The 27,073-nt window shown below is 48.6% G+C and overlaps 1 protein-coding gene across 1 annotated transcript in view; it reads right to left on the bottom strand.

Moving 5' to 3' along the window:
* Positions 1-879: 879 nt before the first annotated feature.
* acp5b (acid phosphatase 5b, tartrate resistant) overlaps positions 880-27,073 on the bottom strand; it is a 45,718-nt gene continuing 19,524 nt past the window's right edge. The window contains exons 3-6 of the mRNA XM_072512857.1: positions 23,040-23,167; positions 5,365-5,556; positions 4,806-4,953; positions 880-1,122 (exon numbers count right to left, since the gene is read on the bottom strand). Coding sequence (XP_072368958.1) covers positions 883-1,122; positions 4,806-4,953; positions 5,365-5,556; positions 23,040-23,167 — 708 coding nt within the window. The 3' untranslated portion in view covers positions 880-882. The remainder of the gene's footprint in view (positions 1,123-4,805; positions 4,954-5,364; positions 5,557-23,039; positions 23,168-27,073) is intronic.

Genomic DNA, 27,073 nt, shown 5'->3' with positions numbered 1-27,073 from the left:
GTGGTGCAGTGGTTAGCACTGCTGCCTAAATCACTGAGGACCCTTTTCGATCCCAGTCCCAGGGGTCACTGTCCGTGTGGAGTTTGCACATTCTCCCCATGTCTGCGTGGGTCTCACCCCCACAACCCAAAGATGTGCAGGGTAGGTGGACTGGGCACGCTAAATTGCCCCTTAATTGGGAAACAAAATAATTGGGTACTCGAAATTTATGAAAAATAAGAAATCCGAGGGCACCGTGACTGATGTTTCTGGCCTCATTTTCCAACATGTGACCTCAAGGCCCTCCCCCCCTCCCCCAACTGTAAGGCACAGTTGACAAATTACCCCACTTCTGTCTCAAATTATCTATTTTATTCTTTTATTATTCCAGTGGATTAAAATGAAGTTCACGACCCGTTGTCAGCAGGTGATCAATATAATAATAATAATCTTTATTAGTGTCACACGTAGGCTTACATTAACCCTGCAATGAAGTTACTGTGAAAATCCCCTAGTCGCCACACTCCGGCCCCTGTTCGGGTACACAGCGGGAGAATTCAGAATGTGCAATACACCGAACAAGCACGTCTTTCGGGACTTGTGGGAGGAAACCGGAGCAGCCGGAGGAAACCCACGCAGACACGGAGACAGCGTGCAGACTCCGCACAGCCAGTGACCCAAGCGGGAAAGGAACTCGGGACCCTGGTGCTGTGAAGCAACGGTGCTAACCACTGTGCTACCCTGCCGATCAGGTCAATTAACAGTGAAAAATATTTCAAATCCAGCTTGTCGGTGGTTCAGAAACCAGTTGAAATGAATGGAATATATGAGGAAAAACTTTGCAAGAAATCTGTTTTTTCTCCAGTCCAATTTTCTCCCCCCCCCCCCCCCCCCCCACCCAGTTTAAAGTTTGCGCCTTGGTAGTGAAGTTTCAAAAACCACCATCCCATATGGCTGCCGATATGACAGAAACATTTGCTCTGCAGTGATTTGAATGAGTACAAATCCACCCAGAGCACTGATCTCCGAGTTGTAGAAGTGCAGCCAATCACTTGGCACCTTCTCTTTGTTTTCAGTAGATGTGTCGACGAAACTCCCGCTCCCACTGACGATGTAAGCAACCCCACCGCCTTCCTGAATGAACTGTGAAGCAAGAGAAAAATGCATTAAAAACCCATCTTGTTTTGGACTATTCCCCATCAACCATCAAGGGTTTACTGCTGATCATTTCATAAACAAGTCTGGATGGACTGTCATCGCTGGGCGAACACAGATGTGTTCTGAATCAATCAATTCCGGGGATGAAGGGGCTATCTAATGAAGCAAAGTTGGATAGGTTGGGTCTGTACCCACTGCTGTTTAGAAGAATGAGAAGTGATCTTATTGAAACATGCAAGATCCTGAGGGGACTTTGTTATATGACCATGATTGATAATATGTTGTATTCTTTGTCCTTTCTTCCAGAATGACCCGATGTAGTGTTGACAAAGAATATACCAATCAAACGATTTAAACAAAACTAATTTATTATTACACTACTAATTAAATGAAGTATGAACACTCTACTGAGCTACAGATAATAATTAAATGATATTGAATCTGTCTTAGAGTACTCAGTATTATATCTAGTCACTAACTACACTATGATCTAACCTCGTGCTATCTCTATCTACTCTAAGCTTCTCCTTATGCTATTCCCAGAATTCCCTGAGAGGCTGTCTTAAATACAGAGAAGTAGTAACGCCCTCTAGTGTTTGATTTACACAGAAATGTAATTATTAACCCTTCACTAACCTGACTATATACATATCATTGCGGACGTGACAGGGTGGATGCAGGAAGGATGCTTCCCCTTATGGGAGATACTAGAACTCGGGGACACAGTTTAAATATAAGGGATCTCCCATTTAAGATGGAGGTGAGGAGAATCTGTTTTTCTCAGAAGGTTGTTAGTCTGTGAATTTCTCTTCCACACAAAGCGGTGGAGGCTGGCACAGTGGAAATCTTTAAGGCTGAGTTAGATAAATTCTTGACTGGCAAGGGAATCAAAAGTTCTCAGGTAGAGAGGAAAGTAGAGTTCAGATCACAATCAGATCAATATTGATCTTATCAAATAGCAGAGGAGATTCAAAGGGCTGAATGGCTTAATGATGCTCCTAATTCATAGGATTATGTTTGTGTGTGGTTCCCTTGGATCATTCATTTCAGAGTTATTTTTTAAAACTCGCCACGTCCCCAGGTGACCATAGGCTGCTTCCCTCTTTCAGGGGGAGAGCTGACTGGTGGTGATTTAACCTGAGGATCACCACACCTCAGGCGAGGGGCAAGGTTGAGAAGGTGGGGCCTTCATGAATAACCTCAGCCCCTACGGGAATTGAACCCACGCTGTTGGCCTCGCTCTACATCACAAACCAGCTGTTCAGCCAACTGCGCCCCAGAGTTACAACCCCAGAGGGGGCAGCACGGTAGCACAGGGGGCAGCACAGTAGCACAGTGGTTAGCATGGTTACTTCACAGTTCCACGGTCCCAGGTTCGATTCCCAGCTTGGGTCACTGTCTGTGCGGAGTCTGCACGCCCTCCCAGTGTCTGCGTGGGTTTCCTCCGGGTGCTCCGGTTTCCTCCCACAGTCCAAAGATGTGCAGGTTAGGTGGATTGGCCATGATAAATTGCCCTTAGTGTCCAAAAAGGTTAGGTGAGGTTACAGGGATAGGGTGGAGGCATAGGCTTAAGTACGGAAGTCTTTCCAAGAGCCGGTGCAGACTCGATGGGCTGAATGGCCTCCTTCTGCACTGTAAATTCTATGATTCTATGATTCAACTCCCCATTCCATTAAGTGACCTTTCTTCAAGAAGAATCTGAAGTTTGAAGGAAGATTGTTACAAAGGTGAGGCAGCAGCAACAGTAACTCTGATAGAAAAGCCCCAATAAAAATTGGAGGAGTAGCATATCTTCTTCTCACAGTGCACCTCTTGTACAAATTGTATGGGAAGCCTCAATCTGGATGGATAGTTACCACAGATTAAATTCACAGAATTCAGAAATTTATCAATGGAGTACATTTTTCCAAAGCTTTTTTTTTTTACACATTCCACTTTACACTGTGATGTTCATTGGTTCTAGAAAGTGTACAGTAGGTCAATAGGGATGGCAGAGCCTGGCACAGGGGACATGATGGGACCCAGAGGTGGGAAGGGGTCAGAGCCTGACATAAGGGTCTTGAGGTGGCACAGGTGAGGCATTGGGGGTGATTGGAGGGTGAGGGGGTGTGAGGCGAGAGGGCTTGAGGACTTTTAAAATTATTTTTCCACTGGGACTTAGTTCCACAGCACCAAGATAGGCCTTTTAACCAGCCCGCCTCACACCCGGCAACCCCTGGGACTGCCTCCGCACATCTTCCTGGTTCGGCCGGCTCAACTTCAGCCTGCGCCAGGCCCTCAACAATGGAGATGCCGAGCTGGCGGGCACTTCCCCCCAAGGCGGGCGGGATGAGCCGTGGACTTTCCACACTCCCCCTACTCACCTCGAGTATGAAAATCCCGGCCTTTAACTCTGGGCTGAATTCTCCGGTGTCGGGATTCTCCACTGCGCCGGCAGCCCGGGGATTTCCCAACAGCGTGGGGCTGCCCACAATGAAAAACCCCATTCGGGCTGCCGAGACGGAAAATCCCGGGGGCTCGTCGCGCCAGAAATCAAGTGCGGCGGGACGGGGAATCCCACCCTCCGTTTCTCTCTCTGTAGATGTTGCCTCACCAACTGAGCTATTCGAGCATTTTCTGTTTTTACTTCAGACTTCCAGACTCTTGTGGTTGTGGTAGTCACCACTGTTGTATTATATTGTATATACTGCACTGCATACGAGGGTATTACGGTAAGGCCCCTGTACTAAAGGTACGGGGGTAGATCCCGGCCTGCTGGCTCCGCCCAGTAGGCGGAGTATAAATGTGTGTGCTCTCCGAACTGCAGCCATTTTGGCAGCAGCTGTAGGAGGCCACACATCTCTGTGTAATAAAGCCTCGATTACTCTCTACTCTCGTCTCGTCGTAATTGATAGTGCATCAGTGGTATTTTGCTAGTGTGTCTGAAAGTAAAGTCTTCCTCACAATTTGCAGGTAATGAATATATAGAAATACTTTTCACTGAAGGTGTTGCTCCTTCTTCTGTGAGTAAAGGTCGTTGAGCTGTCAAATCCCTAAATTCTGGGAGGTTTTATGGTTCGTTATGAAGGTACTGAAAGCTCTCGGTTAAGCATATTCTACACCTAGGTATGTTGACAAATTATAGAAGTGAATTAGCACGGTGACTCAGTGCTTAGCACTGCTGCCTCACAGAGCCGGGTTCAATTGCGGCCTTGGGTCACTTTCCGTGTGGAGTTTACACGTTCTCCCCGTGTCTGCGTGGGTTTCCTCCGGGTGCTCCGGTTTCCTCCCACAGTCCAAAGGTGTACAGGTTAGATGGATTGGCCATGTTAAATTGCCCAAAATGTTAGATGGGATTACGGAGATAGGGTGGGGAAGTGGACTGAAGTAGGGTGTTCTTTCAGAAAGTCGGTGCCGACTCGATGGCCCGAATGGCCTCCTGCTGCACTGCAGGGATCTATGCATTAATTATGTACGGTTTTGGAGGATGGGAGTTATGTAACAGCCCTTAACTGAACAACACTAAGACTCATAGGTTAGCTTTTAAAAAATAGCCAAAAATGTGTTCGGAACAATTGGAATAAACCCATTGAGGTTGCGTGATTGATACTTTTCAAAATTCCTAAATTCCACAACTGGAAAGTTGCGATCATTTTACAACAATGGGATTTGCTTCAATATTCGCCTACCTGCAGGCTGTGATCATGGCCGCTGATGTAGGCTGTCACATTGTACTTTTTTAGAAGTGGCCTCAATTGATCCACCAGACATGGAGTCGGACCATGCTGACCTATTGACCACACTGGGTAGTGACCGGCAACCATCAAATACTCAGACCTGAAACAGAAGCCAACAGATCCGAAAGAGTACAAGACTAGGGCAGAGAAATGGGATTAGAGTAAATAGCTCCTATTAGATGGGCTGAATGGACTTGCATTGCTGTACTTTCGCTGATTTCTCATGAATTCATACCATTGAAGTGCACAAAGAACAGGAACAAACTACTGTTGACTTACCATTTGACTTAATAACGGTTATCGCTTTCATTCCCATTTACACCCTCAGACGAAATGTTTGCCTCCAAGAATGCTCAAACAACCTAGCCCAATATTGTGAACATAGAATGTTAACCCTGCACATGACTGGGCCTTCCAGCTAACCATTCTTGGTAAAGTTTGCCCTATTCTATAAAATACCACTCTGGACGTGATTATTTTTTTTGTTCGAAGTTGAGCATTGAAAGGTTACCTGGATTGTGCCAATTTTTGCCGGATCCACTGCAGTTGCTTCCTGGCTAACCAGGGGTCTTCAGGTGCTCCTGGCTGGTTGGCTTGATAGGTATTCCCACAGATCACAACAGTATCGATCATCAGAATGGTGACGGAAACATTGACGTCAGGCATCTTAAAATTCAGTTCGTAGTAGAGATTTGGAAAGTTCCTGCAACAGAAGGTTTCGCCATTTATTGCAAAAGAGTGCGGGAGACGACTTGCACGTTACCTCAGGACTCCTGCCAGTGCCAGTTCCGAACTCTCAACATTGATGTGAAGATAGGAACTTTCCCTATCCGGGATGTTGAGTTCCAGACATTCCCGCATTTTTAACACCTGAATAAGCTGCATTCATTTTGGAACTGTTGGCTTTTTTAGCTGTCAAAACATAGCTGAATGGATTGGCTTTAACTTGACACAAACGTTCTTGGACTCTGCGTACTGTGTTCCTCCCACACCAAATTTCCTAATGACTGCTTTTACTGGCAAACATATACCTCCCCCATGCGTTTGTGAATATCGCAAAATACATAAATCAGGTCCCAAAGCAGATGCTCAGTCAACTGCGCAACCACCGGTCTTTCTGACAGTGGCCTGGCCTGCTTTCAATCTCTTATTAAAATTGGCTGAGAGCGGGTTGTTCGTACAATTTCTGAATGCTTTCTCCAGCTGAGCATTTTTGACCAGCTGCATTTAAGGGAACATGAATGGTCCATTTGAAGGTTTGCTATCTTATGGAACCCTTCCTCGCTGTGTCCTTGGAATGTAGCCTCCCAACTAAATACCCATGAGTTGGGTGGCAGCAGCCTATCGGGGGCCTCTGCTGTGGTGGGCTGCCATGACTGCTCAATCTAGACACTGGTCTAGTTGGCCACAGCTGGCAGTGGCAGGCTCCCATACCTAGGTGCTCAAGATTTTGATCGCATCAGATTTGTGATCGAACTCCTACATTCTTGCCCCCACCCTGCATTAGGGCTTCCTGTGGAGGGTCACAGGCTCCATGCTAATGGAAACAGTGGCTTAGTGCTAATGTCACAAGACTTGTAATCCAGAGGCCCAAACTAAGGTTCTGGCAACACAGAATCATACGTGCAGGAGGCCATTCGGCCCATCAAGAATGCACGACTCTCTAAAAGAGCGCCCTTCCTCGGCTCACTCCCCCGCCCTATCCTTACCTAATCTGCACATCCCTGGACACTAAGGAGAAATTTAGCATGGCCAATCCATCTAACCAGCACATCTGTGGGCTGTGGGAGGAAACCGGAGCACCCGGAGGAAACCCACGCAGACACGGGGAGAAAGTGCAAACTCCACACAGTCACCCATGACAGGAATTGAACCCGGGTCCCTGCCGCTGTGGGGCAGCAGTGCTAACCACTGTGCCATCGTGCTGTCCTGATGGGACATGAACATAGGTTCATATTCCACCATGGCAGCTGGTAGAATTTAAATTCAATTATTCATTTATTAATTCAATTAATAAATCTGGAATTGAAAGTTTGCCTCAGTAATAGTGGCCGTGAAACTATCATCAATTGTTGTAAAAACCCATCTGCTTCACCAATGTCATTTAGGGAAGCAAATCTGATATCCTTACGTGGTCTGGCCCGCATGTCAGTCCAAATCCACAACAACATGGCTGCCTCTTAACTACCCTCAGAAATGGCCACTTGATTCAGTTAGTGATAGAACATAAGAACATAGAACATACAGTGCAGAAGGAGGCCATTCGGCCCATCGAGTCTGCACCGACCCACTTAAGCCCTATCCCCGTAACCCAATAACCCCTCCTAACCTTTTTTGGTCGCTAAGGGCAGTTTATCATGACCAATCCACCTAACCTGCACGTCTTTGGATTGTGGGAGGAAACCGGAGCACCCGGAGGAAACCCACGCACACACGGGAGAACGTGGAGACTCCGCACAGACAGTGACCCAGCAGGGAATCGAACCTGGGACCCTGGCGCTGTGAAGCCACAGTGCTAACCACTTGTGCTACCGTGGGCAACAAATGTTGGCCTTGCTAGTGATGCCCACATTCCATGAAAGAATAAAAATAAAACCCTTCCCACAGAGCTATCAGAATTGCATTGCTGGAAACAGGAGCTGTTCCCAAAAGCGGCTGCATTTATCCCATTCTGAACACTGGATCGATTGAATATTGAATCAGTTGCTGATGCTACTATCAGTCAGAATGAGAGCTTGCTGCCGGGGGTTATTTGGTTTGTATATCTCTCCTGTCACCTCTACTCGCTCTTATTTATTTTTGCACTGTGCCTCTTCCATCAATTCACTCTTTGTACTTCCTGGAGCAGTAGGAGCAAGAGGGAAGGTTTGTCAGAATGTTCTGCCAGATAATGGTGGCACCATTCCTTCTGGGTTCATCACCTCGGGCAGGACACACAGGAAAAGGAGTAGGATTTTAAATGCATCCTCCCACCACACCCTCCTGTTGTCCCTGATGTCGACTTCGTGGAGCTTCCTGTCGCTCTGCCTCTTCCTCTCTCGCCCGTGGCCAGGCCCATTCCTCAGCCGGTGGATCCTGACCCACCCTTGAGGCGGTCAACCCGAATTCGTCGCCCACCTGAGAGACTTGACTTATGAGCCTGTTAGCACATTGGACTCACTGAATTGTTTTACAGTACTGTTAACGTGTTTCTTTCTTGTCATTCCAGAAGTTCTCTCTCGTCGTTTGCTGATTGCATTTGTTTTGTTAGTGGTACAACCTCGTTGCTCTGTTGCACCTGACACCTTCCTCTGTGTATAGTTTAGCCTCATCTACATGTTGTAAATATTGCACACACATACTCAGATGCACTCAGTACACACTTCTATTTATTAGCATGTAGGCACATATCCTTGTAAAAGGGGGGGGATGTCATGATATCCACATCAGCATATCATGGTGCAATCACACACACACTGATGGACAGGCAGTTGGACCAACCAACACACACATAACATCGCAGCCAATCACCAGTGAGAGCACACGCACTATAAAACAGGGAACACCACAGTTCCTGCTCATTCTACCAGGAGATAGCTCAGAGCTCACAGCGTGCTTCGGAACACGACATGATACCAGTAGTGAAAGCTAACCAGCAACTGTGAGACCTACCTGCACCCTTTCAGAAATCCGCCATCCTGCTCCATAGAAAACATCAGCCCGCCGCAGCCGCTGCGAATCGCTGGAAATCTTGGCGTCAACTGAAGCTGTTTAAACAGTGCTTCTAGCTCTTCCTAGAAGCCACAGACAGGGAGAATGCATCGGATACCAGGAAGATCGCCCTCCTCCTCTTCACGGCGGGGCAACACGCCATCCACATCTACAATTCCCTGGCATTCGCGGAAGGGGAGGACAAGACAGAATACAAGACGGTGCTTCTAAAATTCGAGGAACACTTCAGCGTGGAAGTCAATGAGAGCTTTGAGAGGTACCTCTTCCAGCAGCGCCTGCAGGGTAAGGATGAGCCTTTTCAATCTTACTTGACACACCTCCGTATCCTCGCGCAGTCCTGAGGCTATGAGGCCACCTCCGACTCCATGATACGGGATCAGATAGTTTTTGGGGTTATCTCGGACGCCCTGCACCAGCAGCTCCTCAAAATTAAGCGTCTCACCCTAGCAACTACCATCGAGACCTGCGTCCTCCATGAGAACGCGACCAGCCGGTACTCTCAAATCCAGGCGGCCGAAACGGCACGGCAGCGGTCCTACGAGGCGGAGCGGGTCCAGTCGATCGAGTTCCTCCCGACCCGCGGCTCGGACGAGGGCGGCCATTTCGCTTTCCGAGGCCTCCCGCGCTTGTACGCACCAAAGAGGGGACGTTGACGCAGAGGGACGTGACGCGCAGGCGCGCTCTACGCAAGACCGCACCGCGCATGCGCAGTGGCGCAACGAACACCATGACGTCACGACGTGCGGCAACTGTGGATCCACCCACTTAAAGCGGCAATGTCCGGCCAAAGCGCGACAATGCCTCCGCTGTGGCAGGATGGGCCACTACGCTGCCTGCTGTCGAGCAGCTCAACCTGCCAACTCTCAACAATTCCGCCAGCCTCGCAGGGCGTGTGGGCTATTCAGCCCCCCTACACTGAGTCATATCCTGACAACATGCAGACCAGTGATACCGAAGACAGGGAACCCTTCCGCGTTGCGGTAATCCACAAGAACCGGATGTCCCCAAGTCGGAACCACCAGCCGCTGCCAGTGCACAACATTGATCTGGGCGATGCGTGGTGTGCCACCCTAACGGTCAACTGATCACAGATCACATTTTGCTTGGACACTGGTGCCTCCGCCAATCTACTTGCATGGTCAGCCTTCCAGACCTTGAAGGTTAAACCACCGATTCTGCCATCCCGCTGTCAGCTGGTTGACTATAATGGAAACGTCATCCAGGCCACAGGGTCCTGCCAGCTCGAGGTTACACACAACTCACATAAAGCCCCATTGTCTTTTGAGATAGTTGGATCCTCGAAGGACTCTCTGCTGGGCGCACAGGCGTGCAAGGTCCTCCACCTCGTTCAGCGGGTACACACTCTGTCTCCAGAAGGCACGTCCGACTTCCCGGATGCAGACTTTAGGGCGCAGCTCCACTCACTCCTCGCACACAACCAGGAGGTTTTCGAGGGCATGGGCTCACTGCCCTACACGTACAGAATACGGCTCAAACCGGACGCCACTCCGGTCATTCACGCACCTCGTAGAGTCCCAGCACCACTCAAGGACCGCCTCAAGGAGCAGCTGCAGGACCTGCAGGACCAAGGAGTGCTTTCCCGGGTCACGGAGCCAACACCATGGGTCAGCTCCATGGTGTGCGTCAAGAAGCCCTCCGGCGAGCTCCGGATCTGAATCGACCCAAAAGATTTGAATAATAACATTATGAGGGAACACTACCCCATACCTAAACGAGAAGAAATCACGAGCGAAATGGCTCGGACAAAAATATTCACCAAGCTTGATGCCTCAAAGGGTTTTTAGCAGATTCACCTGGATCAGTCTAGCAGGAAGCTGTGCACTTTCAACACACCATTTGCCAGATACTGCTACAAGAGGATGCCGTTCGGCATCATCACGGCCTCCGAGGTGTTCCATCGCATCATGGAACAGATGATGGAGGGCATCGAAGGGGTACGCGTCTATGTAGATGACGTTATCATCTGGTCCACCACACCACAGGAGCACATCAGTCGTCTCCAGCGTGTCGTTGCACGAATACGAGATCAGGGCCTGCGCCTCAACCGAGCCAAGTGCTCTTTTGGCCAGACTGAGCTAAAGTTTTTGGGGGACCACATCGCCCGGTCAGGGGTGCGGCCGGATGCCGACAAAGTGGCAGCTATCGCAGCCATGCAGCAGCCGGCAGACAAGAAGGCAGTGCTGAGCTTTCTCGGGATGGTCAACTTCCTGGGGAAGTTTATTCGCACATGACGGCTCTTCGCCACCTGGTCAAAAAGACAACGGAATTCCAGTGGCTGCCCGCACACCAGAGTGAATGGGAGGAGCTCAAGGTCAAGCTCACCACCGCCACGGTACTGGCGTTTTTCGATACCACACAGGAAACAAAGATCTCAACTGACGCCAGCCAGTCCGGCATTGGGGCGGTACTCCTGCAACGGGACAACACCGCATCATGGGCCCTGGTCGCCTATGCGTCGCGGGCCATGACCCCCATAGAACAGCGCTATGCGCGGATTGAAAAGGAGTGCCTAGGCCTGTTGACCGGCATTGACAAATTTCACGATTATGTGTATGGTCTTCCACAGTTCACTGTGGAGACCGACCATCGCCTCCTGGTCGGCATCATTCAGAAGGACCTCAATGATATGACCCCTCGCCTCCAGCGCATTCTGCTCAAGCTCCGGAGGTACGACTTCCAACTTGTCTACACCCCGGGGAAGGACCTCATTATCGCAGATGCTCTGTCCAGGGTGGTTAACACACCGCCCGAATCCGAGAGTTTCGTTTGTCAGGTCGACACACAAGTAGCCTTCACATTGGCCAATCTGCCGGCCACTGACGCACGTCTGGCCCACATTCGCCGTAAGACTGCGGCTGACCCCCTTCTACAGCGTGTAATGCGCCACATGGCGAAAGGGTGGCTCAAGGGGCAGTGCCCACAATTCTACAATGTCCAGGACGACTTGGCCGTCATTGATGGCGTCCTCTTGAAGTTGGACCGGATCGTGATCCCACACAGCATGCACCGGCTTGTCCTCGAAAAACTGCACGAAGGCCAGCTCAGAGTTGAAAAGTGCAGGCGGAGGGCCCGAGAGGCTGTGTACTGGCCGGGCATCAGCGACGACATCGCCAACGTGGTGCTCAACTGCCCCACCTGCCAAAGGTTTCAGCTGGCGCAACCCCCTGAGACACTTCAGCCCCATGAGTTGGTCACGTCCCCCTGGGCGAAGGTGGGTGTGGACCTCTTTCATGCGCTCGGCAGGGACTACATCATTCTGATTGACTTTTCTCAAATTATCCGGAGGTCATACGCCTGCACGTCATGACATCATCAGCTGTCATCCGGGCATGCAAAGAAACCTTTGTTCGCCATCGAATTCCGCTCACCGTCATGTCTGACAATGGGCCTTGCTTTGCGAGCCAAGAATGGTCTTCCTTTGCCACTTCATACAACTTCACACACGTGACGTCCAGTCCCTTGCATCCCCAGTCGAATGGCAAGGCGGAAAAGGGCGTCCACATTGTGAAGCGGCTCCTCTGCAAGGCTGCTGATGCCGGACCTGACTTCTGTTGAGCCCTGCTGGCCTATCGCTCGGCCCCACTGTCCACGGGCCTCTCACCAGCCCAGCTGTTGATGGGTCGCACCCTCAGGACCACTGCCGTCCATTCATGTTCCTGACCCCGACCATGCTCCAGCATTGCGAAAGATGCAACAACAGCGGGCTCAGCAGAAGGTGGCACATGACGTTCGGGCAACTGATCTTCCTGCCCTGGCGCCTGGAGACAACGTCCGCATACACCTACCGGAGGGTGGCTGGTCGGCAACTGCCAAGGCTCTCCGTCGCGTGGCTCCCCGCTCGTTCCTGGTTCGCATACCTGATGGCTCCATTCGCCGACGTAATCTGCGGGCCCTATGTCTGGTTCCGCGCTCGCAACGAGATCATGCACCGGTGCCACACCCTCCTGTTGTCCCTGATGTCGACTTCGTGGAGCTTCCTGCCACTCTGCCTATTCCTCTCTTGCCCGTGGCCAGGCCCATTCCTCAGCCGGTGGATCCTGACCCACCCTTGAGGCGGTCAACCCGAATTCGTCGCCCACCTGATAGACTTGACTTATGAGCCTGTTAGCACATTGGACTCACTGAATTGTTTTACAGTACTGTTAACGAGTTTCTTTCTTGTTGTTCCAGAAGTTCTCTCTCTCGTCGTTTGCTGATTGCATTTGTTTTGTTAGTGGTACAACCTCGTTGCTCTGTTGCACCTGACACCTTCCTCTGTGTATAGTTTAGCCTCATCTACATGTTGTAAATATTGCACACACATACTCAGATGCACTCAGTACACACTTCTATTTATTAGCATGTAGGCACATATCCTTGTAAAAGGGGGGGATGTCATGATATCCACATCAGCATATCATGGTGCAATCACACACACACTGATGGACAGGCAGTTGGACCAACACACACACAACATCGCAGCCAATCACCAGTGAGAGCACACGCACTATAAAACAGGGAACACCACAGTTCCTGCTCATTCTACCAGGAGATAGCTCAGAGCACAAAGCTCACAGCGTGCCACTCAGGCATAGACCATGTGCTGAGTGCCTCACCAAGATAGTGATAGGGCTGGGTCCACAGGTTAGCTGGTGAAGCACGAACCTCAGCCAGCAGTTAGTAGTTGTTATTGCTGAAGACAATAAAACAGAGTTGTACCATCTACAACCGTGTTGGATCATTTGTGCATCGGAACACCCAACACGACAGATGGTGCCTTCCGCAGAGATTGGCAGGAAGTTTCTGGGGTGGCAGACGCCTAGGAATTGTGGAAAATTAAGATTAAAAAATGAAATTGGGGTAAATTAGATAAAAAGGGGAATTGGTAAGTGCAGCTGTCTGAAGGGATGTTTTGATATGTGAATTAACATACCTATGTGACCAAGGGAAAACAATGAAGCGTAACAGAAGAGGTAACTTCAAAGTGGAGAGATAAGGGAATCAGCACGTCTATGCTAAAAGCCAGGTGCGCAGGATGGGTAACATCAAAAGGAAAGAATGAAATAGCCAAGGCACAATAAGTGGAGAAAGGGACACAGTAGAAGCCTCTAACATCACAGCCACACCCTGCTGAAGAAAACACTCTCTCCTGAAAACAAGTTATTGCTAAAAGGCGAATGGTTAAAATCCAAAACTCGAACAGAGAAGATTATGCCTTCGCTGAGACTGAAGATGGTTTTCCCAAATGTGGACAAATAACCTGGGCGTGGTAATTATCTGCTGGATTTAGCTCATGGGAGTTATATAATATTGGATGTTTTTATTCAAAAAGGGGCATCTCAGAGTTCAGCAAATAAGGGGTAATTTCATGTATCAGTGTAATTATGCCCACTGTTGTAGTGTATTCGAGCCCTTCCTGTCATATGTTTTTCTTTTAAGTTAATAAATACCCTTTATTGATTGATGACAAAACGACTGGACTGTTTCTCCCGGGGTTTGTATATCTTTTCTCACAGTATACCAAATTCAAAATATACACCACTAAGAACCGGTGTTCCAAGTTATCCTTCTGAGTTTTGGGATACCCTCACATTTAACATCAGCGGGGTTCTTGACAAGATCATGCTATGAGCATGAACATTATTGGATTGGATTGGTTTATTGTCACGTGTACCAAGGTACAATGAAAAGTATTTTTCTGTGAGCAGCTCAACAAATCATTAAGTACATGAAAAGAAAAGAAAATATAAAGAAAATACATAATAGGGCAACACAAGGTACACAATGTAACTACATAAACACCGGCATCGGGTGAAGCATACAGAGGTGTAGTGCTAATTAGGTCAGTCCATATGAGGGTCATTTAGGAGTCTGGTAACAGCGGGAAAGAAGCTGTTTTTGAAACAGTTAGTGCGTGTTCTCGGACTTCTGTATCTCCTGCCCGTTGGAAGAAGTTGGAAGAGTGAGTAAGCTGGGTGGGAGGGGTCTTTGATTATGCTGCCCGCTTTCCCCAGGCAGCGGCAGGTGTGGATGGAGTTAATGGATGGGAGGCAAGTTTGTGTGATGGACTGGACGGTGTTCACGACTCTCAGAAGTTTCTTGCGGTGTTGGGCCGAGCAGTTGCCATACCAGGCTGTGATGCAACCAGATAGGATGCTTTCTATGATGCATCTGTAAAAGTTGGTAAGAGTTAATGTGGACAAGCCGAAATTTCTTAGTTTCCTGAGAAAGTATAGGCGCTGTTGTGTTTTCTTGGTGGTAATGTCGCCGTGGGAGGATCAGGACAGATATTTGGTGATGTGTACCCCTAGGAATTTGAAGCTGCTAACCATCTCCACCTCGGCCCCCTTGATGCTGACAGGGGTGTGTACAGTACTTTGCTTCCTGAAGTCAATGTCCAGCTCATTAGTTTTGCTGGCATTGAGGGAGAGATTGTTGTCGCTACACCACTCCACTAGGTTCTCTATCTCCCTCCTGTATTCGGACTCATCGTTATTCGAGATCTGGCCCACCATGGTCATATCGTCAGCAAACTTGAAGATGGAGTTGGAACCAAATTTTGCCACGCAGTCGTGTGTGTACAGGGAATACAGTAGGGGGCTAAGTACACAGCCTGGGGCCCCGGTATTGAGGACTATTGTGCAGGAGGTGTTGTTGTTTATCCTTACTGTTTGTGGTCTGTGGGTCAGAAAGTCGAGGATCCAGTTGTAGAGTGAGGAACCAAGTCCTAGGTTTTGGAGCTTTGATATGAGCTTGGCTGAGATTATGGTGTTGAAGGCGGAGCTGTAGTCAATATAGTGCAGAGCCTAGAATATCAGAAGCCACTTGTCATCAACTTCATTGATTTTAAGAAGGTTTTTGGTAGTCCCTCTTGTCATGTGAGAGTACCTTTAAGAAATGGGTGTTTAAGAAATGTACCTTTAAGAAATGGGTGTTTATAAATGGGTGTGTATATAAATATCTGTAGTGAGAGTACCTTTAAGAAATGGGTGTTTATTACTGCAGTGATGTCAGAGAGTGGGTGGAGGTGGGCTGTCTGTCAGCTTTTTACTTTTGTTTTAGGCTGTTTGCTGCAGGGTCTGTTTTAGTTTCATTTTCAGAGCTGGATAGCTGCAGTAACAGCCAGAAGGGGTATTAGTCTCTCTCTCTGTAATCTAAAGAATGTAAATCGATCCTTTGGTGATTTAAAACTAATAACTGCTCTCAGTAGTGACTTTAACCTGATGTGCTTCTGTTAAAGGTTATGTTTTTTGTAATTCTTCTGGATGTTAAAAGGACAGCGTAAGCATTACTCAGTGTTGTATTCTTTGGGGGTTGTATTTGAATTAATGGTTGCTAAGATGTTCACTGCATGTTTTAAAAAGTTTAACTTGAGTTCATAGAATAAACATTGTTTTGCTTAAAAAATACTTTTCCATTTCTGCTGTACCACACCTGTAGAGTGGGCCGTGTGCTCCCCATACCACAATCTAGTAAACGTTGTGGGTCAGGTGAACTCCATGATACACTTTGGGGTTCTCTAAACACTGGCCCATAACACTCTGCACAATCCAGGACAGTACATCCTGGAGCAGTATATTAACATCTTCAAAGGCTTATTCCATGACTCCAGCTGCTGTGTCAATACCAGCACGGGCATCACAGACTCTTTCAACATCATCACAGGAGTACAACAAGGCTGTATACCATCTCCATTCCTTTTCCTGTAGATTACTGATTTCATCATGAAGAAGGTGATGGTGGGTGTGGATGTTGGCATCAAGTGGCAACACCATTGGTTGATGGACCTGGACATTTCAAATCAGGCTCGACACCAGGCCGATCAGTATATTTAATAATAATAATAATCGCTTATTGTCACAAGTAGGCTTCAATAATGTTACTGTGAAAAGCCCCTAGTCGCCACATTCCGGCGCCTGTTGGGGGAGACCGGTACGGGAATTAAACCCGCGCTGCTGGCATTGTTCTGCATTACAAGCCAGCTATTTAGCCCACTGTGCTAAACCAGCCCCTGGCTGGCTGGTTAAAGATGGAAAGAAACTGGCTGGTTAAATGAGCCATTTAAATGCACCTGTGAGACCGCGAGTGGGTGCCATTTAACTGGTTTCCATAAACATGGACCAGGCATGATGGCACCTCTGGGAGTCTCACAGACTATTTGAGACACCAGTTGGTCGGCAACAGAGCACGGTAGTATCCTGCCAATCCCCTGGCACTGCCACCCTGGCACCTTGGTAGTGTCACCTGGCACTGCCAGGAGTTGAGCCTGGGGTGGCCTTGCTCATTAGAGGTTGGTGAGGGAGGGGGCGTTCCAGGGGCCACAAGGAATTTAGGAGGGACAAGTGTGGGGGGGGGGGGCGCAGAAAGCAGCGGTGGAGGGGTCTAAAGCTGGGATTGTGAAGATCGGGGCTACTGATCAAAATGGGGCTCAGTTCGCCAGTGTAGGAAATCAACTAAAGTATGGCCTTGACGGGGAGAAATTCCCCGAGGCCCAAAATACAGGCAAAGTGCCGGTGAATAGTGGGATGAATCTCGGCACTGCAGCCGTCGAGGAACACCCCATCAAAACGCGACTGAAACCAGACTTCATTTCAACTCCACTGAATCGTGCCTGTGATTTATCCTTTATGGTTATGGACAGATTTACCCAGGAACCACCTTTCATCGACGAACATGTTAACGTCTGAAAAGCAATGGAAGACGCTGTGCTATGTCTACTTGCTCCCATGTTTCAGACATTTTATAATATGCATGAGAAAAAGGATAGGATGGGTCCAGCAAGCCATCTTACTTACTCCAATTATTATAGTGACATCATGGCTGTGTTGTAATTCATCAACTGACCATTAGGCGTCTCATTACTATGTAAGTGAATGATGTGGAGATGCCGGCGTTGGACTGGGGTGAGCACAGTACGAAGTCTTACAACACCAGGTTAAAGTCCAACAGGTTTGTTTCGATGTCACTAGCTTTCGGAGCGCTGCTCCTTCCTCAGGTGAATGAAGAGGTCTGTCCCAGAAACACATATATAGACAAATTCAAAGATGCCAAACAATGCTTGGAATGCGAGCATTAGCAGGTGATTAAAAAGTAATGCGACTGCTGAAGTGGCTGCATTGATGACGATGAACATCTTGCCAAGGTCATCCCCACACCCCCACTACTTGCCTTCAAACAACCGCGCAACCTCAAATGAACCATTATTTGCAGCAAACTACCCAGTCTTCAGAACAGTGACCACGACACCACACAACCCTGTCATGGCAATCTCTGCAAGACGTGCCAGATCATCGACATGGATACCACTATTACACGTGAGAACACCACCCACCAGGTACGCGGTACATACTCATGCGACTCGGCCAACGTTGTCTACCTCATACGCTGCAGGAAAGGATGTCCCGAAGCGTGGTACATTGGCGAGACCATGCAGACGCTGCGACAACGAATGAACGGACATCGCGCAACAATCACCAGGCAGGAATGTTCCCTTCCAGTCGGGGAACACTTCAGCAGTCAAGGGCATTCAGCCTCTGATCTCCGGGTAAGCGTTCTCCAAGGCGGCCTTCAGGACCCGCGACAACGCAGAATCGCCGAGCAGAAACTTATAGCCAAGTTCCGCACACATGAGTGCGGCCTCAACCGGGACCTGGGATTCATGTCGCATTACATTCATCCCCCACCATCTGGCCTGCGAAATCCTACCAACTGTCCTGGCTTGGTACAATTCACACCTCTTTAACCTGGGGTTACCCCATCTCTGAATCTGTAAAGATTTAATCACCTGCTAATGCTCGCATTCCAAGCATTGTTTGGCATCTTTGAATTTGTCTATATATGTGTTTCTGGAACAGACCTCTTCATTCACCTGAGGAAGGAGCAGCGCTCCGAAAGCTAGTGACATCGAAACATACCTGTTGGACTTTAACCTGGTGTTGTAAGACTTCGTACTATGTAAGTGAATGTTAGAGTCAGGTGACCTCAGACTGACTAGAGAGCTGGAAGAGAGAGGTTGCTTGTGCATGTTAATACTGTTATTCATCTGTTGTTTTGTACATAGTTGACCCACAGTTAATGTTAATAAATCGTTTATACAAGCCGGGAGTGCAGGAGGCGAAAGAGGCCGGCATTCTGGCCTTTGCGTCCTTAGTAGCCCGGCGAAGGATCTTGCTAATGTGGAAGGAGGCGAAGCCCCCTAGCGTGGAGGCCTGGATAAACGACATGGCAGGGTTCATAAAGCTGGAGAGGATTAAGTTTGCCTTAAGGGGGTCTGCGCAGGGGTTCTACAGGCGGTGGCAACCGTTCCTAGACTATCTCGCGGAGCGTTAGAGGAAGTTCGGTCAGCAGCAGCAGCTGGGGGGGGGGGGATTGCTTGGGGGGATGGAGGAGCAGGAGATAACATGAAGGGTGGGGGAAACTGGCACGTGCGGGAGAGAGCCAGTGTATAAAGCTATGTAAATATACCATTTTGCCATGTATATATCTTGCTCAGTGCGTTTTCGTGTTATTTTGTTATGGGGGGGGGGTTATTGTTTGTAAGGGGAAAAAACTGTGTTGGTAAAAATCTTTAATAAATATATATATATTTTTTTTAATCGTTTATAGCTTTAGCTACAAGTGTTCTTGTAATATAAATCAGGCCATCCGACAAGAACAATACAGTTATCCTGCTGCTTTACTAGCCAGATCCATTTTGAAAGAATCATAAGTCCGCCCATTACGATGTGTCATGCAATTCCTACACCATGAAGTGTAGAATCATAGAATCACGGCAATGTAGAAGGAGGCCATTTGGCCCATCAAGTCTACACCGACCCTCTGAAAGCACCCTAGCCCACGTCCCCACCCTATCCCCATAGCCCTGTAACCCCACCTAACCTTTTGGACACTAGGGGGAAATTTAGCAGTCAATCCACCGAACCTGCAGATCTTTGGAGTTTGGGAGGAAACCGGAGCACCTGGAGGAAACCCACGCAGACACGGGGAGAACGTGCAGACTCTGCACAGACCCATGGCTGGAGTTGTAGCCACCAAGGGAAAATACAATGTGGAATATTTCCAGTTGCTGTCCCAGTGGATCCAACAAAAAGATTTCACATTGAGACCACACCTTGTATGAAGGAGAAGTATCTGTAATTTACCTTAACGCTTCCTGTACCATGAAACCTTTTCTAAGCTGAGATGGAACATCGCACTGACTCACAGGGAGTCTCATCAACACCCACAAAATACTTAAAGAGATAGACAGGATCAAAGAACAATGAGCAGTACAGAAACAGGAACAGGCCCTTTGACCCCCCAAGCATGCGCTGACCATGTTGTCCGTTTAACCTAAAACCTTCTACATTCACAGGGTCTCTATCCCTCTATTCCCATCCTATTCATGTATTTGTCAAGACACCCCTTATCGATCGTATCTCCTTCCACCACCTTCCCCAGTAGCGAGCTCCAGGCACTCACCACCCTCTGTGCAAAAAACCTGCCTTGCACATTTCCTCTAAACTTTGCCCCTCGTACCTTAAACCTGCATCCCCTAGTAACTGACTTTTCCATCCTGGGACTAAGCCTCTGACTATCCACTCTGCCCATGTCCCACATAATTTTGTAGACTTCCAGGCCGCCCCTCAAACTCCGTCATTCCAGTGAGAACAAACCGGGTTAATACAACCTCTCCACATAGCTAATGCCCCCCATACCAGGTAACATTCTGGTAAACCTCTTCTGCACTCTCTCCAAAGCCTCCACATCCTTCTGGTAGTGTGGCAACCAGAATTGAACACTATATTCCAAGTGTGGTCTAACTAAGGTTCTATACAGCTGCAACATGACTTGCCAATTTTTATACTCAATGCCCCGGCCAATGAAGGCAAGCATGCCGTATGCCTTCTTGACTACCTTTTCCACCTGCGTTGCCACTTTCAGTCACACATGGACCTGTACACCCAGATGCCTCTGCCTGTCAATACTCTCAAGGGTTCTACCATTCACTGTATATTTCCCACCTGTATTAAACCTTCCAAAATGCATTACCTCACATTTTTCCGGATTAAACTCCATCTGCCATCTCTCCTCCCAAGTCTCCAACCAATCTATATCCTGCTGTACCCTCTGACAGTCCTCATCGCTGTCCACAATTCCACCAACCTTTGTGCCATCCACAAACTTACTAATTAGACAAGTCAATGTAACCCTACTTGTGAAAATAAAGATTATTATTATAAAGTTACTGACGCACCGTCAATTACCACAAGGCGAGAATGGTGGAACAATCAAGGCTTTATTGAGCAAGATGTTGTGCCTCCTGTAGCTGGAACCACAATGGCTGCAGCATCAGAGAGAACACACTTTTATACGCCACCTGTTGGGTGGAGCCAGCAGGCAGGGATTTACCGTTGTACCCTTAATATACGGGCAGTGCCGTAATACATATAATATGCCACTAGTGGTGACTACCACAGTTACATTTTCCTCCAAATCATTTATATATACTACAAACAGCAAAGGTCCCAACACTGATCCCTGAGGAACACCACTAGTCACAGAAAAGCACTCTTCAATTGCTACCCTCTATCTTCTATGACCGAGCCATCTTGCCAGCTCATCTCTGATCCCGTGTGACTTCACCTTCTGTACCAGTCGATGCGGGTAAGATGTTTCCCCTGGCTGAGGAGTCAAAACCAGGGGACACAATTTCAACCGAAGGGGAAGCCACTTCGAGCTGAAAGTAGGATCATTTCTTTTTACTCAGAGAGTTGTGAATGTTTGGGATTCTGTATCCCAGAGGGTTGTGAATGTTTGGGATTCTGTATCCCAGAGAGTTGTGAATGTTTGGGATTCTGTATCCCAGAGAGTTGTGAATGTTTGGGATTCTGTATCCCAGAGGGTTGTGAATGTTTGGGATTCTGTATCCCAGAGAGTTGTGAATGTTTGGGATTCTGTATCCCAGAGAGTTGTGAATGTTTGGGATTCTGTATCCCAGAGGGTTGTGAATGTTTGGGATTCTGTATCCCAGAGAGTTGTGAATGTTTGGGATTCTGTATCCCAGAGAGTTGTGAATGTTTGGGATTCTGTATCCCAGAGGGTTGTGAATGTTTGGGATTCTGTATCCCAGAGAGTTGTGAATGTTTGGGATTCTGTATCCCAGAGGGTTGTGAATGTTTGGGATTCTGTATCCCAGAGGGTTGTGAATGTTTGGGATTCTGTATCCCAGAGGGTTGTGAATGTTTGGGATTCTGTATCCCAGAGGGTTGTGGAAGTTCAGTCGTTGAGTATGTTTAAAACAGAGATTGACATATTCCTAAAATCCCAACGATGTAAAGAGGAATGGAGATAGTGTGGGAAGAAGTCATTGAAGTGGGTGAGCAGTCATGATGACACTGAATAGCAGAGCAGTCTTGATGGGCCGAAAGGCCTACTCCTGCTCCTACGTTCCAAAGAGTTTGAGCCTGTGGCTTGTCAGAACATTTGTGCTTCTGCCCCAAAGACAGAAAACCCCCTTTGGTACACCTCTCCCATCAGCACATTGGGGTTGGATGTTGTTGTCTACCCATAACATAACTTTTCAACAATTCTAATCAGTGTGCTGTGAATCGAAAGTTCGTACAAAAGTATCTCCCCTTTAAGGACCAGCTGCAGCCCTTGTAAGAGCTGTTCAGTGACCCAGTTTTCTCATTGGCAGGCAACCAACAGTGAAAGCGCACTCAAGAGTGTTCCTTGAGCATGGGCCCACTTCTGCAGGAAGGGATGTGCAATCACCATAGCTACACACAACCCATGCAGACTTATAACATACTGAACCAAATCCTTGTACAGGGCAGATGCTTTATAAAGCGCTCCTTGCATACAGGAGATGCTGGCCAGAAATTATCCTCCGCTTGTTACCACACTTCACAGTTCACTACATTGTCCATTGTTCGCAGAAGGGTTTAGATGTCTTACTGAGCAAAACAACATTAAAAGTAGATGAGTCAAAAACATTACAGTACACAAAGGGACAATGCAAATGGAGCAGGTCACATAGAAATACTAATTCGTTCCTCGCGATTTCAGGACAATATAACACCAAATGAGGAAATGAAGTTTGCCAGATCGCCTTGAAAGGAATTAACATGTCTGCAAAAACTCTTCAAGCAAAGAGTTTAACAAAGTTCTCTTTCAAGACGGGCTTACATAATATTGCTGCATGGTTGGATGATATCCCTTTTCAGAGCATAATAATTAAATGATGATCACCTTAACATTTGCGACTACGTTTAAAAAAAACTCTACAACCTCCACAATAAAAAGGAATGACGTCGGAACTCATTATGGCTTTTGCCATCTGTTTGTTTCATGTTCCAGATGTTTCCAGATGATGCTGATTCCTTGGATGTTGGGTTTATTGCTTGATTGCTGGGACTGATGACCTAATTGATACCCCTCCCTAAAATACAAACACTACGTCACATGAACAGACAGATGTTCACAATCACTCACCATCTCTTAGAGAGCCCAGAGTAAGCAATTTGAGCTGACACGTTACCCAGGTGATCGTGATTTCCTGCCAAAATATACCAGGGGCTATTGGTAAGGGACGGAGCTGTGAACACATTCTCAAACGTTTCCTGTTCAAATAAATCAAAATCTATGTCAGCAACTGAGTATATCAGTAATAGACAGCAGGCAGGGAGTTAATTTACAATGATTCTCAAATGTAGCAAAACTGAAAATAAATAATTGGTTAGTAAGAAAGAGAAAAAATAATTCTTCGCCATGGATTATGACCGAGCACTGATTTATAAAATGGAATGTATTTTCAAGCAAGATATTTCCTGATCACAGAATCACACAGTGCAGGAGAGGCCCTTCGTCTATCGAGTGTCTGCCAACACGTGAAAAAACTTTAAAAAAAATAATTTAGAATACCCAATTCTTTTTTTTCCCCAATTAAGGGGCAATTTAGCGTGACAATCCACCTACCCTGCACATCTTTCTGAGTTGTGGGGGTGAGACCCACACAGACACGGGGAGAACGAGCAAACTCCACACGGACAGTGACCCGGGGCTGGGATTGAACCCGGGTCCTCGGCGTGGTGAGGCAACAGTGCTAACAGTGAATGAAAAATAAACTTGACCTTGTGATTAATTTAAAAACATTTTTTATTTTATTACTTTAGCAGAGTTGCAAAGCCAGGGCTCAGAGTGTGGACAGGGGCAAACCTCTAATCCAGCTCCTTTCCTGCTCCAAAAACCAATTCAAATTGAATCCAATTCATGGTCCCCACAAGAGAGATATACCAGATCCAGGCATTACACCTGACCTCACGCTCACCTTAGCCAAAAGGCCGAGAAGCGATGATCTCTTGATTAATATGGGGAGAAGGCAGGAGGATGGGGATCAGAAACATATCAACCGTGATCCTATAGCTCATGGTCCTCTGGGCCTACCTACCTAATCCCATTTGCCATCACTTGCCCAAAGCCTTGACTGTTATGACGTGCCAACTGGTCATCCAGGTGCCTTTTAAAGGATGTGAGGCAACCCACCTCTACCACCCTCCCAAGCCGTGCATTCCAAATCGTCACCGCCCTCTGGGTAAAAAGGTTTGTCCTCACATCCCCCTAAACCTTCTGCCCCTCACCTTGAACTTGTGACCCCTCGTGACTGACCCTTCAACTAAGGGGAACAGCTGCTCCCTATTCCCCCTGTCCATGTCCTTCATAATCTTACACACCTCAATCTTCTCTGCTCCAACGAAAACAATTTAAGCATGTCCAATTCATCTTCATAACTTAAATGTTCCATCCCAGTGTTTGTGTGTACACAGACAGTGCTTATGTCTGCGTACATTCAGAGGTTGAGCTACAAACCATCGTCAACACATTCACCGAGGCAAATGAGAGAATGGGCCTCAGACTAAACATCCGGGAAACAAAGGTTCGCGACCAACCTGCCTCTGCCCCCCGACCGTCAATATCCACGGTGAGCCCTTGGACAATGTGGATCATTTCCCATACCTCGAGAGCCTCCTCTCGGTGCGAGCAGACATGGACAACAAAATCCAACATTGACTCCAGTGCGCCAGTGTTGTCTTCAGCCCCCCGAGAACCAGTATTCGAAAACCAAACCTCAAACCCAGCACCAAGCTCATGGTCTACAGAGCAGTTGTGGTCCCCGCCCTCCTGTTAGCATCAGAATCATGGAAAATGTACACCTCAAATCCTTGGAGAGGTATCACCAACACTGCCTCCATAAAATCCTGCAGCTCCACTGGCAGGATAGGCATACTAACGTGAGCGTCCTCTCCCAGGCTAATATCCCCAGTATCGAGGCACTGGGTACACGTTGCCCGCATGCTCGACACAAGACTCCCGAACCAAGTGCTCTACTCCGAGCTCCGCATTGTCAAGCGACCATTAGGAGGGCAGAGGAAACTCTGAAAGCCTCCATAAATAAATGCGACATCCCCACCGACACATGGGAATCGCTTGTCTTAGAACACATGCACTGGAGAAAAAGCATCCGCGAATGTGCCAATCACCTCGAGCGTCACAGGATGGAGCACGCGAAGGCCAAGCGTAAGCACTGGAAGGAGAGCGCAGAATCCAGAGCCTCCCACCCACCCACCTCATCAAGCACCACCTGCCAAACCTGTGGCAGAGTTTGAGGATCCAGGTTCAGACTTTTCACCCACCTCCCTGGAATGGTAGCAAGTCACCCTCGATGCTGAGGTACTGTCCCCAAGTTCCACCCCAGGCAACATCCTGGTGAATCTCCTCTGCACCCCCTCCAGTGCAATCACATCCTTCCTATAATGTGGCGACTAGAATTGCACACAGTACTCCAGCTGTGGCCTCATCAAAGTTCTAAACAGCTCCAGCATGACCTCCCTGCTTTTGTAATCTATGCCTTCAATGATAAAGGCAGGTGTCCCATATGCCTTTTTCACCACCCTATTAATCTGCCCTTCCACTTTCAGAGATCTATGGATAAACACACCCTTTGTTCCTCAGAACTTCCCAGTGTCAGGCCATTCATTGAATACTTCCTTGTCAAATTACTCCTTCCAAAATGTATCACCTAACACTTTTCAGGGTTAAATTCCATCTGTCACTTTTCTGCCCATGTGACCATCCCGTCTACATCTTCCTGTAACCCAAGACACTCAACCTCACTGTTAACCACCCGGCCAATCTTGGTGTCATCCACAAGCTTACTGACCCTACCACCCCTGCCCCCCCGACCCGTGTCCCCGCCACCCTGTCCTCCATCACCCCCTTCCCACTACCTCCTGCACCACCACCCCCTGACCCACCACCCCCTCCCCCACCAACCCCTTCCCCACCAACCCCTTACCCACCAACCCCTTCCCCACCACTCCCTCTCCCACCACTCCCTCCTCCACCACTCCCTCTCCCACCACCCCCTCCACCACCACCCCCTTCCCACTACCCCCTGCACCACCACCCCCTGACCCACCACCCACTTCTCCACCAACCCCTCCCCCACCAACCCCTTCCCCACCAGTCCCTGCCCCACCACCCCCTCCGCCACCCCCCTTCCCCACCAACCCCTTCCCCACCAACCCCTCCCCCACAAACCCCTCCTCCACCAGCCACTGCCCCACCACCCCCTCCTCCACCCCATCACCTCCTGCTCCAGGAGGAAGCCAGCAGGCTGGGATTTACTGTTGTACTTGTAATAGAGTAGTAGTACTGTAATACATGCAATGTGTTACTCGTGGTGTTTACCACATTCACCCCCTGTTTAAAAAAAGAGTCCGGGGGTGAAGAAAAACATTACAGATTGAGTCTGTCGGGGCTCTGACCCTCCGCTGCGATCGCCTCAGTCCTGGTGGTGATGTGGGCGCCGTCGTGGTCACCTGCGATTCCGGGAGCATGTTGTCCTCTTCTTCGTCACCCCTTAGTGGATCCAGTGGGGGGACGGAGCCTGCTGGGATGGGGGCTGCGGTGAGGTTCGCTGGTGGGAGGATGGGTGGCGCAGGGGTGAATGAGGCAACCGGGGGTGGAAGGAGCAGTATCAGGTCGGGGCTTGTGGGTGGGGATCCAGCGGGTGCCAGGTCCCGGAGGGAGACTATGTCCTGTCACCCGTCGGGGTGTGCCACATAGGCGTACTGCGGGTTCGCATGGAGGAGGTGGACTTTCTCAACCAAGGGATCCGATTTATGGTTCTGCACATGCTTCCGGAGGAGGACGGGTCCAGGAACTGTCAGTCATATTGGGAGCGAGACCCCGGAGGTGGACTTCCTAGGGAAGGCAAACACACGCTCGTGAGGGGTCTCATTAGTAGCGGTGCACAGGAGCGACCGAATGGAGTGGAGCACGTCGGGGAGGTCCTCCTGCCAGCGGGGGACCAGGAGGTTTCTAGACCAAAGCACCAGCAGGATGGCCTTCCAGACCGTCCCGTTCTCCCTCTCCACCTGCCCGTTTCCCCGGGGGTTGTAGCTGGTCATCCTGCTCGAGGCGATGCCCTTGCTGAGCAGGAACTGACGCAGCTCATCACTCATGAA

This window comes from Scyliorhinus torazame, chromosome 7 (assembly GCF_047496885.1).
Source record: "Scyliorhinus torazame isolate Kashiwa2021f chromosome 7, sScyTor2.1, whole genome shotgun sequence".
In the NCBI taxonomy this organism is placed as follows: Eukaryota; Metazoa; Chordata; class Chondrichthyes; order Carcharhiniformes; family Scyliorhinidae; genus Scyliorhinus; species Scyliorhinus torazame.
This window is presented reverse-complemented; position numbering and strand designations above follow the sequence as displayed.